Source organism: Girardinichthys multiradiatus, chromosome 20 (assembly GCF_021462225.1).
Source record: "Girardinichthys multiradiatus isolate DD_20200921_A chromosome 20, DD_fGirMul_XY1, whole genome shotgun sequence".
Taxonomy (NCBI): domain Eukaryota; kingdom Metazoa; phylum Chordata; class Actinopteri; order Cyprinodontiformes; family Goodeidae; genus Girardinichthys; species Girardinichthys multiradiatus.
This window is the reverse complement of record NC_061812.1, coordinates 37,578,837-37,594,989: the sequence shown is the minus strand read 5'-3', so window position 1 is coordinate 37,594,989 and position 16,153 is coordinate 37,578,837. Positions and strand designations below refer to the sequence as shown.

The window sequence follows — 16,153 nt, the reverse complement described above, 5'->3', positions numbered from 1 at the left end:
TTACTTAATTCAGTTCTGCATTTTTGTATATCAACAGGAGAGCGCAAGCGTAAGATTCTCTGCAGCCGAGAGTCGGACAGGGTGGTGGTGTCAGACCAGCGCTGCCACAGTGAAGATCGGCCTGCTGTCATTACTGAGCCCTGCAACACAGAATGTGAACTCAGGTATGTTTTACTGCCTAAACAGAACCCAGACAGTGAGTCTGCTGCCCTTTGTATGAGACTTTGAAGGACCTCATCCTTTCTATCTTGTATTAGATGGCACGTAGATCGTAAAAGCGAGTGCACAGCCCAGTGCGGCATTGGATATCGCACTCTAGTCATACACTGCACCAAAATCCGCCGCTCAGATGGCAAGGTCCAGAAAGTTGATGACCGGTACTGTAGTGGGCAACACAAACCTGACGACAGGGAAAGTTGCCATGGAGATTGTAACCCTGGTGGGTGGGATTATTCACCCTGGTCAGAGGTAGGATTCTAGCAGATGGAAAAGGATTTCATGAGATTTTTCATGGACTTGATGGTTAACTATTGTATTCGCAGTGCTCAAATAGCTGTGGCGGGGGCACCCGGCGTCGAGGGGCGGTGTGTCGAAAGGCGTCTAATGGTGGCGATGATGAAAGCAAATGCAGTCAAAGGGATAAACTGACCGTCCAACCTTGCAATGACTTCCTCTGTCCACAATGGAAGACTGGTGACTGGTCTGAGGTCAGTTGAGGAATTATTGCATGCCTTTCTCCATTCAGGTAGCTTTTAAATAAAAGATAAATGTGCACTTCTGTATTTTAAATTCACCTAGACCAAAATCCTAGTGCTTATTTGATATGTCTCCGTTACCTCACTTCAGAGTTTATATCCTTCCTCCACTATAAGTAAGTGTTGGGAAAATGGTGATTGCAGGGTAAAAGCCTGATTAACTTCTGCTCAGTGTGTATGGAGTGAAGCTTGCAAAATTCTGTGCTGCATTCCAGGAATTTTTTTTACATCTCCTGCATGTTGCTGCCAAAACACTTATACTGCATTATATAAATATGCATAAACACACTTCCTTTGGGTTTGGCTCCCATGCCACAGTGATTTGCTTTGAGAATGTCTTACTCGAAAATATATTCAGATCAATGTAAACATAGTAGTTGTAACAACCACATTAAATTTGTATGTCATTTTTAACCTTGTGCCATTCAGTGCCTTGTAACATGCGGGAAAGGCTACAGACACCGTCAAATATGGTGCCAGTTTGGTGAGGACCGCCTGGATGATCGCTTCTGTGGCACATCCAAACCTGAATCAGTGCAGACGTGCCAGCAGCAAGAATGCGCCTCTTGGCAAGTTGGACCATGGGGACAGGTGAGTTGCTCCTGCATATTTATTACGTTTAGTACACAGTAAACATGTTTTTTTTATTTTTATGAATGAAATGTATTTCATTTAAAGTGAAATGGTGATTGAAGTAGGGTGGCACCTAACATACAACTGGCAACTACAAGCATAGGAAAGATTATGTAAACCTCTGCTGCTGGTATGTGAGTTAAGAATGAAAGTAGTAGTAGGTACTGATAATTTAACTTGATTACATGATCAACAATGAGTGTGACCATCTCTATGAAACCTAGAGTTTTGGCAGGCTTCTGCTCTGTAAAGTATGCCCCCACGACTTCAGCATACATTGCCTTGCAATGCTATTTATACCCTTTGAACTTTTTGCATTTTGTCAAAAAACCTCTATGAATTTTAAGTGATAGACCAAACAATGTAGTACATAATTTTGATATGAAATGGAAACTGATACAGATTTTAGATATATTTTACAAATAAAAATATGAAAACTGTGGTGTGCCACCATAAAACAAAGACAGCGAAGCTTTTCAGAGTTGATATGAAGATGGATGAGGCTAAATACAGGGCAATCCAGGAAGTAAACCTGTTGGAAGCAGCAAACCACTTGAGACTGGAATTGATTTTCCAGTAACAGGCCCTAAATATACACCCAGAGCTGCAATGGAATGGTTTAACTGAAGGCATATTTGTATGTTAGAATGGCCTAGTCAAAGTCCAGACCTAGATCCAACTGAGAAACAGTGACAAGACTTGAAAATTGATCTCTACAGACTCTCTCCACCCAATCTGACTGAGCTTGAGCTTTTTTGATCACTTGCAAAAATAGCACTATAGATATACAGGGGTTGGACAATGAAACTGAAACACCTGTCATTTTAGTGTGGGAGGTTTCATGGCTAAATTGGACCAGCCTGGTAGCCAGTCTTCATTGATTGCACATTGCACCAGTATGAGCAGAGTGTGAAGGTTCAATTAGCAGGGTAAGAGCACAGTTTTACTCAAAATATTGAAATGCACACAACATTATGGGTGAAATACCAGAGTTCAAAAGAGGACAAATTGTTGGTGCACGTCTTGCTGGCGCATCTGTGACCAAGACAGCAAGTCTTTGTGATGTATCAAGAGCCACGGTATCCAGGGTAATGTCAGCATACCACCAAGAAGGACGAACCACATCCAAAAGGATTAACTGTGGATGCAAGAGGAAGCTGTCTGAAAGGGATGTTCGGGAGCTAACCCGGATTGTATCCAAAAAACATAAAACCACGGCTGCCCAAGTCATGGCAGAATTAAATGTGCACCTCAACTCTCCTGTTTCCACCAGAACTGTCCGTCGGGAGCTCCAGAGGGTCTATATACACGGCCGGGCTGCTATAGCCAAACCTTTGGTCACTTATGCCAATGCCAAACGTTGGTTTCAATGGTGCAAGGAGCGCAAATCTTGGGCTGTGGACAATGTGAAACATGTATTGTTCTCTGATGAGTCCACCTTTACTGTTTTCCCCACATCCGGGAGAGTTACGGTGTGGAGAAGCCCCAAAGAAGCGTACCACCCAGACTGTTGCATGCCCAGAGTGAAGCATGGGAGTGGATCAGTGATGGTTTGGGCTGCCATATCATGGCATTCCCTTGGCCCAATACTTGTGCTAGATGGGCGCGTCACTGCCCAGGACTACCGAACCATTCTTGAGGACCATGCGCATCCAATGGTTCAAACATTGTATCATGAAGGCGGTGCCGTGTATCAGGATGACAATGCACCAATACACACAGCAAGACTGGTGAAAGATTGGTTTGATGAACATAAAAGTGAAGTTGAACATCTCCCATGACCTGCACAGTCACCAGATCTAAATATTATTGAGCCACTTTGGGGTGTTTTGGAGGAGCGAGTCAGGAAACGTTTTCCTCCACCAGTATCACGTAGTGACCTGGCCACTATCCTGCAAGAAGAATGGCTTAAAATCCCTCTGACCACTGTGCAGGACTTGTATATGTCATTCCCAAGACGAATTGACGCTGTATTGGTCGCAAATGGAGGCCCTACACCATACTAATAAATTATTGTGGTCTAAAACCAGGTGTTTCAGTTTCATTGTCCAACCCCTGTATATTTACATCTGTAATTGCAACCCTAACCCTGAGAATACAAAAGCACTTTACTGCTCAGATTTGAGTAGTAAACAATCTTTTAAAATCATGTATAATTTTTTTTTTTTCAAAATGACCCAGTAGTTTGTGTTGGTTTGTCACATAAAATCCCAATAATGTAGTCAAGCTGTTGGTTATAGGGATATAAAAACCTTTGAAAGAGACTGGATAAGTTCTGTCTTATAAGATAAACAGCAGACATTAAGGAAATACTTCTATTCTCACATATGAATGGAACTTAATAGCCTAATGTGGCTGAAAGCAGGATTTGTAGATTTGATTTAACTCTATATGTTAGCTCTTAAACCTCTAAATCAAACAGTACTGGGATTTCCCAGCTGTAGATTTACTTAAGACAACCCAAGGTTGACAAAATGAAGGACTGTGAGGTATAAGAAGTGTAATGTAAAAAACAAATCTTGTTCACTAAAACAGGAAATGTTCAAAGCTTGTTTTCATACATAGACAGTATAGGCAGACCAGCTCCTCTGAATAGCTGTGTGGTAAAAGCTCTTTCTGAAATGATGCATGCGGCACAGTGTCTGTGTGCATTCTCAGTTTGTGGATGTGCGCACAAAACTTAACACCCAAAAATGTGAAATATTTCTGTGCCTCCGATCAGAGGATGTGTGCATGTTAACGTGTATTTGAAGCAGTTTAATGAAGCGTGGCCAAATGATAGCTAAAGCCGCCGCCACACAAGTTTGACCCTGTTTCCCTGAAGGCAATGAGCCAGAAGTGAGCGCGGGATTGTACCCTTTGACTTGGCAACAGTGGAAAAACAGCCAGAGCAATATATATGAGCTTCTTCTGCTCCTCATTTGTAGAAAGCCTCATTTTGTGAATGTGGTTCTGAAGTGTTATTTATTTTTAGGGGAGAGTTCCTTGCTGCCTTGGATAAACCTACGCTTGGCTCTCTGTCTCCTTCTCACAGTTGTTACCATTTCCCCACCACTAATTTTTTTTCTCTCTTTTTCTCTCTTTGAACCCAGTGCACTACCTCCTGTGGGCCAGGCTACCAGATGCGAGCAGTAAGGTGTGTGGTGGGCTCCTATGGTGCTGTCATGGACGACACTGAATGTAATGCTGCCACGCGACCCACTGATACACAGGTGACAGAACAATATGTTTCTAGTATCACTACATCTCCTCACCGTGAGATTTATGGTTATATACAGCTGAAGGGGAGGGCAGAAGAAAGTATGTGTATCGATGCACACTGACACTGATAAATACACGCATTTTTTGTCCTCGACTCTCAGTGAAACCTCACAACCTGCCAGATGGCATCTGGTACGGAAGAGACAGTGCCTCTTAAAAATGCTGACAAATATATTCACATTTTGTCACATTACACATACAATATCTGAAAAGTGTGGTTGGCATTTGTATTCAGATTTTGGAAGCTGAGCCTCCAAGCCAATCTCAAGTTTTTTTGCTGCCTCTATCAGGTTTTCATCCAGTGTTGCTCTGAATTTATCTGAGCCATCTTCCTATCAACTCTACCTTCTCTGTTCCTTGCTGAAGAAAATCGCTCCACCAGCATGACGTTACCACGTCCATGTTTCACAGTGGGAATGGTGTTTTCAGGGAGATGAGCAGTATTATATTCTATCAGTCATAGACCAACATTAAACTTTATGGATGAAGGCCAAAAAGGTTAATATTGGTCTCATTTGACCAGACCTCCTTCCTCTGTTTGTTTGCTGTGTCCCCTGCATGGCATGCAGAAACTGCAAACAGGACTTCTTATGGCTTTTCCCCCAACAATGGTTTCTTCATGAAGGCCAGACGTGAGGAGTGCTCCACTACTATTCTTGTTGACAGATTCTTCCATCTGAGCTGTGGATCTCTGCAGCTCCTCCAGTGTTACCATGGGTGTCTTGACTGGTTCTCTGAGTAATGCTCTTCTTTCCCAGCTTAGGTGAACGTCCATGTCTTGGTAGGTTTGTACCGGATACTCTCCATTGCCAGATGATAGATTTAGCAGTGGAACTTTGTTTTAGAATTAAACATCTCCACATCTTCATTCCTGACAGGTCTTGCTGTGTTCCTTGGGCTGCATGATGCTGCTGGTTCACTAGTGTTTTCTAACAAACCTTTAAGACCTTCACAGAACAGGTGGTTTTATACTGAGATTAAATTACACACAGCTGTGCTTTACATACTAATTAGGTGACTTCGGTCACACTGATTGTTATTTAGGGGTATCAGAATAGAGCGGGCCAAATGCGAATGCACATTGCAGCTTTTTAGCCTTTCATTGTAAGAAAGAAACAACAGCCACATATCATTATCATTCTGTTTCACAGTTTAGCACTACTTTGTGTTGGTCTAATACATAAGGCTCCAATAAAAGTTATGAAATTTTGACTTTGAATATTTGAGACTCAGTCCTGAGGGATTAAATAAAATAATCTAATTGATGGTTTCCTCCACCCTGTACAGACTATAGCTGTTAACAACCAAAACAAAACATATCAAATCTAGCATCTTATCAATAAGTTTAAAAGCCAAACAGTGAAATGGCTGAAAATTAATAGCTTCAGGTGGTTGTAAAATGATACTCTGCAAATTCAGTAAAAACTACCTTTTTTTTTCAAGATTTTTCAACCAAATATTGCATTTTCTGTTTCTAGCTGGCTCAGTAGGACTTTATGTATATCATCTTTTCTCTACCAGACAACCACAACAATGTGAATCTAAAAGATTGATAAGACAGTGGTCTAGGCTATGTAGTTGAAGGGGTGCAGATGTCTTTGGTCGATTCACCTGGAGGAACTTACAGCCAGATGCTTGGGAGGAGGAAACTTGCACCGGGGGGATTCTGTTTCAAGAGATGTACTTCCAAAGCCTACTTAGAGCCTGTCCTTATTCCTACTCCGATACAAAGAGATACAAAAAGGTGTAAATGGATGAATGGAAATGAAGTGGAAAGCAAAAAGGTAGGGATGAGAGATGCTGACACTGAGCTAAGCGAGTGAGTGGGGTATAGAAATATTGCTGTTTCATAACAGTCATTTCAGACTTGTTTATTTTTTAATATAATAAGGTTATCTCTCCTTGTAGGGGTGGACTACTTGTAAATTTCAAGGCAAACTAGAACAAACCTACTGTATTGGTTATTCAGATGGAATTGCTTAACTGGATTTTCTAAACTTGGCCTACTTGTTGCCCAGCAGCGGTGACATCATGCTATCCCATTGTATAAAAACAAATTAATTACAGAGTTGACATTTTAAACTTGCTTGAGCATCTTATCTTAATTAGTATGACTAGCTGATTTGGTTTTAGGCTTCTTGCATCTCTGTCCTTCCTCTGGCTTTATTTGAAACACCCCATAGACACTGGAAATGGCCAACTTTGAGTGTTCTTAACTCAGTAGGTGTCTACATTAAAGAGTGTTGTCTCCAGGTCCTGGTAGTTTGGGTTTGGTAAATCCAAAGATCAGATTTTATTTTATTTTTGGGGGAGTCTTGAGGTTCTAACCAGCCAGACAAAAGTCATGACCAATTCATCTGCAAATAGGCAAGTTTTGGTCATCAGTTCAATTTCTTGGTGCCTCTCTGTTATTAATATAACAATCTGTTATTGAAATACTGAATATCAACTAATTTGAAATATTTCCATATTTCCAACATATTTTAGATATTTTTTCAGAAATTGATAGTGTCATTAACGTGGTGGTGGCATGAAAATTCTAACTAAACTGAATAACAAATTATTTCTAGTACAAATTGTAAGTGTTGAAAACGTTCATTTTAGATGGATATCAGAAACTAGATGCCCAGGACATGTGAATGGGAAATGTTTGCCCTACAAGTAATACAGAAACAATAACTGTTTTCACTAGTAGGTGTGATATTTTAGATTCCCTTCATTGATATTCTAATGTAATAATTTTATAGGGGAGTATGCTATTATAAATTATCATGAACGCACATGCATGCACACCCACACACACACCCGTGTTTTACTGTCTTCAATTCCTTTTCATTTATTTCTCTGGCCTAGCCCTGACCCTATCCCTAACCATCACCAGTGCATACCTAACCCTAACATAAACTTAATTCACACTTTAGTCCTAACCCTAACCCTAACCTCCAACCCAAGAGCAGCATTTAAAAAAGGGAGGACCAGAAAAATGTCCATTCTTTGCAAAAATGTCCTCACTTTGCTGGTAAGATACAAAAAAAATGTTTTCACTCAGCACCAAGTACAAGAACACACACACACACACACACACACACACACACAAAGAAACTATAAAGAAACTTACAGTAATTTAACCTGAATGAGAGTTTTGTTTGGTCAGCATGGGGCGTAAATGCATTTCAGAGGGCTGAGCCTGCAGAGTCAGGATGAGGCCCCTCTCTAGTCACAGCAGTTCTTAATTCCGGTGCCTGGGTTGGCAGCAACCAGTGACCAGTGACCCTGAAGCAGACGCCTCACCTCGTTGTAATTCTGATCAGCCAGCCATGAAGTGGGCCACCAGGCCGCTATTCCCATCACCATTCTACAGCCAGCAGGGCTCAGAAAAAGAGCATTAATGGAAGGAGGTGACTTTTAATAAACGCCAGAGAGGGGTACGAAAAACTGAGACACTACATAAGGGTTTGATCTCCTATGGGATTTGTTAAAGTAAGAAGTATATGCATAAATAAGTGTGGCAGGAAGTGTGTGTAGATCAACCTTTAGCGCTGCTATGGGACCTATTTGTTTCTTTTAGGAAGCAGAGTGTGGAATGTGTAGTCTACTCAGAGTCTGTGAGACCTGATTAAGGTCGTCATTCTTAGAGACAGGGGGTCAGAGGGCACCATAGGGCAGGGGCGGAGGAAGAGAAGGCGGAAGGTGAGGGACAAGGGGGTGGATTAGGGGTGGAGTTTGTAACCACGCCAGCATGGGCATTGGAGCCCTAAATACCACTCCACTATGACCTGTTATGACAGGGAACAGGGCTTTATGCTGAGTGGCTTACTGCCACAATCCATAGTTTGAACTGACAGAGCAGACGCTGATAATGTTGTTTTCATAAGGTGAGGGGAAAAGGTTGATGAGAAACATACCCACTTTCAAACATGGTGGTGAAGGAATATAACTGAACTTGTTAAAGGTGGTCCCTTGTCATAAAAGCCTCTCTCTGATATTCCTGGCATTTTGTTTTCATGAACAAATGTTGTTACAGTACAGTCACCACCGCATGAATGGGTGTATGTGTCTCATATTTCACAGGACTGTGAAGTGGCCCAGTGTTCTAGCAGCCACCCTGTTCCCCCAGGAATTAAAGTCTCTTCAACCCAGGGCCACAGAACCCAGTGGAGGTTTGGATCCTGGACTCAGGTTGGTTCTCTTCTCACATTTTCATCATGTTTGTCAGTTTAACATTTTACATCTTCTTAACATTGCTCTTCTTCCTGACAGTGTAGCGCCAGCTGTGGCAAAGGCACACGGATGCGCTATGTGAGTTGTCGTGACAACCAGGGTGGTGTGGCAGAGGAGACGGCATGCGCTCACCTACCAAAACCACCTGCCAGGGAGGTGTGCTCAGTTGTAGCTTGTGGACAGTGGAAGGTGCTGGAATGGACAGCGGTAAGAAAGCCTCCATCATCCTAATCTGGTTTGATGATGATTTGTTTGCTACATAACTGTTTCAGCACTGTAGTGAAGAAACAGCATTATGAAGACCAATGAACACAGCAGGCTTGTCAGGGATAAGGTTGTAGAGAAGTTTAAAGCAGGGCTGTGTTATCTCTGATTCAACATCTCACAGACCATTAATCAGAGAAGCTGCCAAGAAGCTCATGGTATCTCTGGAGGAGTTGTGGAGATCCACAGCTTAACAAGACTTATAATCATATACACAAGACTGGCAAAAAGAAAGTACTTGTTGAATGAAAGCTAAATGAAGTCCCATTTGCAGTTTGCCACAAGCCATGAAGGGAACAAAACATGTTGAAACATGGTGTTGCCAGCATCTTGCTCGGGGGATGCAATGTTGGTAGATTTCCCTAAAGACTTTCAGCTTTAACACCGGAAAAGGTGTTTCTACAAAGTATTTGCTAAACACAGATGCACGCTACACTTTTTAGATTTTAATTTGTAAAAAATCTTGAAAACAATGTGTCATTTTTTCCATCTTACTTTTATACTCCACCTTATATGTGTATCAATTAAAATCCAAAATAAAATAATACAAATTTGTGGTTGTGGTTGTAGGGGTATGAATACTTAAATAAAACACTGTATATATTAGTCTGTAGCGACCTTGTGGCAGCTAGACAACAAGTTTGCACAATGGATAGGAGAAGGGGAGCAACAGAGGCAGAGGTGTGAGGATGTGTCATTGTTACATGTCAGAGAAACAGTAAGGAGGACTTAAGAGTAAGACACGAGTTTCTGGAGCTGATCTGAGAGGCTGCAGCGAGGGGCTTCACTCTTGTTTGCAGATGTTTCTCATCAGAGCCGTGGTGTCAGACTCCAAGTCTGGTTACTGTGCACCGCACACACAATTGCACCCCCATACCCATTCTCTCTTATCACCAAGCCGAAAATACCCAGTGACCATTTGAAAGGAAACAGTTTATCTTAAGGCTAAAATAGATCTGCAGTTCTATAGATAGTCACGCTCAGAAACACACACTGTGGACAGAGACACATTGCACTGTAAAACCTTCTTTCATCTCATCTGAGTACCTCACACTCTATACTGCAATAATTAAATTGAGACACACATCACATATATCAGCTGCATTAATGGAAGATCATCCTAAAGTCTGATAAGTCAGGGGAAATATTGTGACAGAACTGTATAAACTTCTGGACAGTGTAACCTCTGGCTATATGTAAGACACAAATGGACTATGTTGAGGAGGAGCAAAGGGAGGTACCAGTATTGCTGGTGAAAAATCTGCTTTGTGTCATTTTTCTAAAAGGTGTTTAACCTGAAACAGACCTTTTTTAGGTTTTTGCTTTCATAAACAGACACCCTAATCCAGTTTTAATGCAACTGGTTTAGCTCTTTTCTATCAAATGTTTTACCAGCTGGGTAAAGACAGATATTGTGTGTTATATCACTGGGCAAAAGTCTTTAGTCACACCTCATTTATTGAGACCTTGCTCCAGGTTCGCCAGACCTTCTTATAATAAGACACTCATTGAATTCAGATGTTCCATTAACTTCCACGGTTACAGGGGTTCCTGTATCCAACATCTATGCTCCCACCGTTTTGGTAAAAGGTTGGGGATGGCCACTCCCTCTTCCAACATGATGTGTATAAGTGCACAAAGCAAGTACCCTAAAAACACGGATGAATCACTTTAGTGTGAAAGAACTTGACTGGTCTGACCTCAACCTGAAAGAACATCTTTGGGATAACTTAGAGCCAGGTCTATGTGTCCACTATGAGTGTCTTGCCTCACAAAGGTGCTTCAGGAAGAGTGGTTAAAAATGAAGTCCTAACCTTCGCGCAAAGCCTTCTCATGAGGGCTGAAGTGCTAATAGCTGCTTGGAGGGGACTTGCATCATATTAAATCCTATAGATTAGGCATGTGTGAAGTTAGATGAGTGCATACTTCTGACAATAAAATGGATAGTGGTTTTGAGCAACAGTTCTTCATACTGTCTGAAACTATTTTAATATTTTACTTTGCAAATTGGCTGAAGATAAATATTGCTTAGGCTACATTAAATGATGACAAGAAAGTCATGCTCCTTGTAAGCAACATTGGAAGAAATGAGGTGTGCCTCAAGATCCAGAGATCTAGAAGTGGTTTTAAAAAGTAGCGACAGCCGTTTGGAATTTTTTCCAGTCATTGTGGGAAAAACTGGGTTTGAACCAGGGATGTCCTCCAGATCTTTGATCTTAAACATTGAGTAGATGACATTAACAGTGACATGAAATAGATTCACTAACACCGAACGTTTGTGTTTTTAGTGCTCTGTGACGTGTGGGCAGGGGAAGACGACACGACAGGTGTTGTGCGTCAGTTTCAGTGACCAAGAAGTTGATGCTAGTGAGTGTGATCCAGATGACCATCCAGCTTTAGAGCAGGACTGTGCCATGCCTCAGTGCCCATCCCAGTCACGACCTTCGCCGTCATCACCGAAGACCATCACCAGGAGCAATGTGGTCCATAGCCACTCCCACCAATGGCGTACCGGACCCTGGGGCGCAGTAAGGCATCTTACACAGAGACTGAAAAATTACTAAATGGTTTTGGAAATAAATCGCCTTCCATACTAATCAGCAAAACCTGATAAAGATGTGGAAATGCCTAAAAGTTTATGTTTCTTTTATTGCAGTAGCACAATCTCACACTGTAAATTTAAGAGAAACCCAATCTTTAACCATTTATTCAGCCAACTGGTGTTTTGGGAGGCATTCCAGAGAAAAGCCTTTTCTGTCCTACCATCACAAATGTTAACGTGTAAAGTTTGCTAAACTCTGCTAGGACATGAAATTGAACTGTGTGCTTTGGTCAGGCACGACTAAGATTGGGCTTTTAACAACAAACACTTCATGCTTTGATGGTTTAAAAAAGAGGCTGAATACATAGAAGAACAGCAACTACCAACTGTTAAGTATGGTGATGCACCTGTGACACTGTGGGGTTTCTTGTTTTTGCAAAGATCCTGGGAACCTTGTTAGGGTGCAAGACATCATGAACTCTTTGAATTATCAGGGCATTTTAAATGAAAATTTGGTGTTTAATGCTAGCAAACCTGACCATGGGTCGTCAACGTGATAATGTGCATACCATATGCCCAAATCTCCTCAGAAATAGTTCTCCAGACAAAATCGACCTTATTCCATGCCCTTCTGAGTCCCCAAATCTAAGTCCTGTGGAAAATCTGCGGTATACATCTCTCTGATTTACCTTGTGAAATGTTATTAATGGAATAAGTGCTGTCTTCCTGGCAAAATGGGATTTTACGAAGTATTAACAGTGGGGGTACCAATATGGGTAATTATTTCTTAAAGAAGGGTTTTTTCTACTGAATAAATGTACTCACATTTTAAGTAAATTTTTTTGGTTTAGGTTTTGAGTATTATTTTTATTATTCTGACAATTTCAGTATGAGATAATGTTGCCGCACTAAAAGATGGATTTAGTGCAAGGCTTTTCATATATCTTTTGCAGGGATGACAAAAGCTGTGAAGGATGCTGTGTAATTGGGAATATATATGTGAAATAAACACATACTGTGACATCTTAAGGACCACTAAAAACAGGCAACAATTTTGACAGTAGTTCAGAAAGCCTGTGGATCTCCTGACTTTAGATCACTTTTTTGGTCACCATCTCTGTTCAAAGATAACTTTAACCTTGAAATAACTGGGGGAAATATTTTCAGTTAGCCTTCCTTCCTCCATTTCTGGGAAAAATTACTTTAGCACTATAAATGCTGTGTCTCCACATTATTTATGTTGCTGTACACATAGATTTACTATAACAGCTAATTCCTGTGATTAAGAGATTTACAACGAACTGTATTGCGCAATAGTCATTATTAGTGTTAAATGAAAAGTATCATTAAAAACAAAAAAGAAAGAAAAAAACACTCATCAGCACAATTATATTTGAGTGAGTGAGGCAGTTAATTCATCTGTATATTAAATCTGCAGCAGTAAAGCTTATTATAAAAGTTTGCAGAAGTTGGAATTGTGAATGGGAGGGTGAGAGGTTTCTCATACACTCAAATTCCAATATGGCACCCTTGCATGATCATTGTAGGTAAAATTTAAAAGGAGAAAAGGTTTTTTACATCCCTACCAAATTGTTTATCATTAAATCAGCCGCACACATGATACTACTCAGTGCTCTTTAGCAAACATGTTGCTACAGTGTTTAAAAGTATAAAATACTGAGAAATACACGATTGGTTTGCTAGCAGTTAGCATGCTCAATTAGCAAAAGAACTAGGGAATCCCACAAGTTTTCCTAATTTGAGCTGGAACACGTTGACGTTAGTTTTAATGTTTAATTCCCAAATTAAAATTTATACTAATGACAAATAGAACTCAGCATAAGTAACCACCAGTCCTTGTTCCTAGATCACTTTCAAACATTAAACTCCAGTTAATTCCTTTGTATTTACTTTACAAAAAAATGATTAGCAAAGAGGCAGTCCAAGTACCACCACTGAACCGTGGGCTTTAAACCATTTACTCTCAAGTACCACCTTAGTAAATACAGTTTTCCAAGTAAAATTATCACATAAAAATAAAAAAAAGTCTTGCAACAGGACTAGAAGTTTGTCGTGTTGTAAAAACAAGAAAATTAAACAAGCAATGAAGTAAAAAAAAAACATTTTATCCATTAGAGCTGCTTGATTGGTTACAGGATGTGGTTTAAAAATGCATTTAATTTCTAACTCCAAGTTTGTAACAGGAAAAAAAAAAACGAAAAGCTTTTATGTCAGATTTCCATGTTTGAAGTCAGAGGTTTCTCCTGAGTACCAACTTGAAAATCCAACATGGCTGACTTTTGTGTCAAAAGTAGGCATAGTTGAAATAAAAAACTGTTGATTTGCACTTTTTTGTAGTTCATTAAATCTTTCACAGGAACAGTACTATACACCCTCCTCTTGTGAACATGCTGCTGCTGCTGTGCTTCATTGTACAAAATGCAGAGACATGCATTATAACTTGTATTGCTAGTAGTAGGTTAGCCTACTAACTCAACAGTTAGCAAATCCCACCTGCTTCTGAATTTGGAACCTGGAACGTGAATAAGTTGGGTTTGATGTCATTCCCACATCCAAGTTCTGACTTCAGGGTGAAATGAAACACTGCATAAATATCTAACTTATTCATATTTACCAAACACATGTCATAATTCCCATCATACCCAGCCCAAGTACCACCAGTTATACGAGTACCACAGTTTGAGAACTATGGATTTAAACCATTTCATTCAACATTATTCCTGGGAACATTTGTGACTGTGTGTGTGTTACCTTCTCTCTATTAACAACAGTGCTCCAGCACATGTGCAGGAGGCTTCCAACGACGAGTGGTTGTGTGCCAGGATGAAAACGGTTACCCTGCCAACAACTGTGAGGACCGCAGCCGACCCAGTGAGCAACAATCCTGTGAGTCAGGCCAATGTCCTCAATGGGTCTACGGCAACTGGGGAGAGGTGAGACGCCACTTCGTATAACTAAAGCTTAGATAAGCATTTGTTTTTAATTGTTCAAAAGGTTCATGCTTATTTTTGATTCTTATATAAACATGTCTAGTTTTGTTAACTTCTGGAAACTTTATTTATATTTTCGAATTCAAAAACCTCCATTTGTGTTGTCTTTAGTGCACTAAACCCTGTGGAGGTGGGATGAAGACAAGGTTGGTGGTGTGCCAGCGTCCCAACGGTGAGCGTTTCAACGATCTGAGCTGTGAGATCCATGACAAGCCACCAGATCAAGAGCAGTGCAATACTCAGCAGTGTCCTGCTAGCCCTCAGTGGAGCACAGACCCATGGAGCTCGGTACGCTCGTAAAAAAATACTCACATCTTTTCAAGTTTCCACCTTCTTACTGATACAACAGTCTTAAAGGGGCAAAATGACTGTGGTGCTTTTGCACAGAGATATTAGGTTTTTTTTGTTACACTTAATTTCATTTCCTGATTCCTCTCTGGTGATTGTAGAGTATTTCTTCGAGACATTTAGAACGTTATTTCTACTGCACTTAAATGACATGATGTCCTCACTTGCAATGTGCCAAAAAAACTGAAACATTACAACATGCTTCAGTGACAGCTGTGACAATATGAATATAAGATCACTTTGTATTACAAAGCTAATTCTGTAAAATATTGGTTTAAAGATAATTTATTTTTATTTTATTTTTATGTATATAACATTACCTTCAATATTTAAAGAACTCCTTGTATTCATACATTTAGCCAATCACTGTTCATATGCAAATACCTTTTATGTATATCAGGAAAATACCATAGATGCCTTTTTTATTATCCAAAGAATGTCTCATAATCCTTAAAAATGAGGTGTTACATTATACAGCTGTAAACATTATTTAGTGAGCATTATAAGTAGAATCAAGCATAGGATGTCAAGTGGGTTAAATGCTTTGTGTACGTATTTGTTTTATAAATCTTTTTGAAGTGGCTGTTTTTTTTTTTTATTCTGTTTGTCTTAAGGCACATATGGTTTTTTAGAGAAGTTACTAATTATTATAAGGCACTTTGTTTTACAGTTAATGTATTTATCGTCTGCTGCGTTGGTGCCTTTTAGTCGATCCACGTGTATTGGTTCTTACTGCCTGCATCTGCAGCAGAGAGCAGTCATCTTAGTTTAGACTCTAAAATAGAGAATGAGGGAGAAGTTCTAATGGGAGAATTAAGCTAACTACTACTCAAGAACACCACACACTTAAAATCAAATTTTCATGATCTAAAGCGAGTGAAACTCAGCCTTCCAAGCAGTTTAAGCATATGCTAAAGAAACTTTTAAATCTCACATTATCACTGCTAGATGTCTGAAATATCACGTTTTTGACTATAGAGTGGTTTTATATTTTCAGTCGAGTAAGTAGAAGACAGTAAAGTAATATGTTTGTGCTTTTTACTAAGCTGTTTTATTGAATTATTAACAAGGTAAAAAACTACCTAGATAAACTTATTGTATTTGATGTTTTGTAGCTC

General features: G+C 40.1%; 1 protein-coding gene across 1 annotated transcript in view; it reads left to right on the top strand.

Annotated features, from left to right (window-relative positions):
• The window catches only part of LOC124857459 (A disintegrin and metalloproteinase with thrombospondin motifs 9-like), a 70,054-nt gene that overhangs the window by 25,073 nt on the left and 28,828 nt on the right, over positions 1-16,153 (top strand). The window contains exons 19-28 of the mRNA XM_047348723.1: positions 38-164; positions 258-468; positions 543-707; positions 1,185-1,346; positions 4,481-4,600; positions 8,721-8,828; positions 8,910-9,077; positions 11,423-11,662; positions 14,469-14,630; positions 14,799-14,975. Coding sequence (XP_047204679.1) covers positions 38-164; positions 258-468; positions 543-707; positions 1,185-1,346; positions 4,481-4,600; positions 8,721-8,828; positions 8,910-9,077; positions 11,423-11,662; positions 14,469-14,630; positions 14,799-14,975 — 1,640 coding nt within the window. The remainder of the gene's footprint in view (positions 1-37; positions 165-257; positions 469-542; positions 708-1,184; positions 1,347-4,480; positions 4,601-8,720; positions 8,829-8,909; positions 9,078-11,422; positions 11,663-14,468; positions 14,631-14,798; positions 14,976-16,153) is intronic.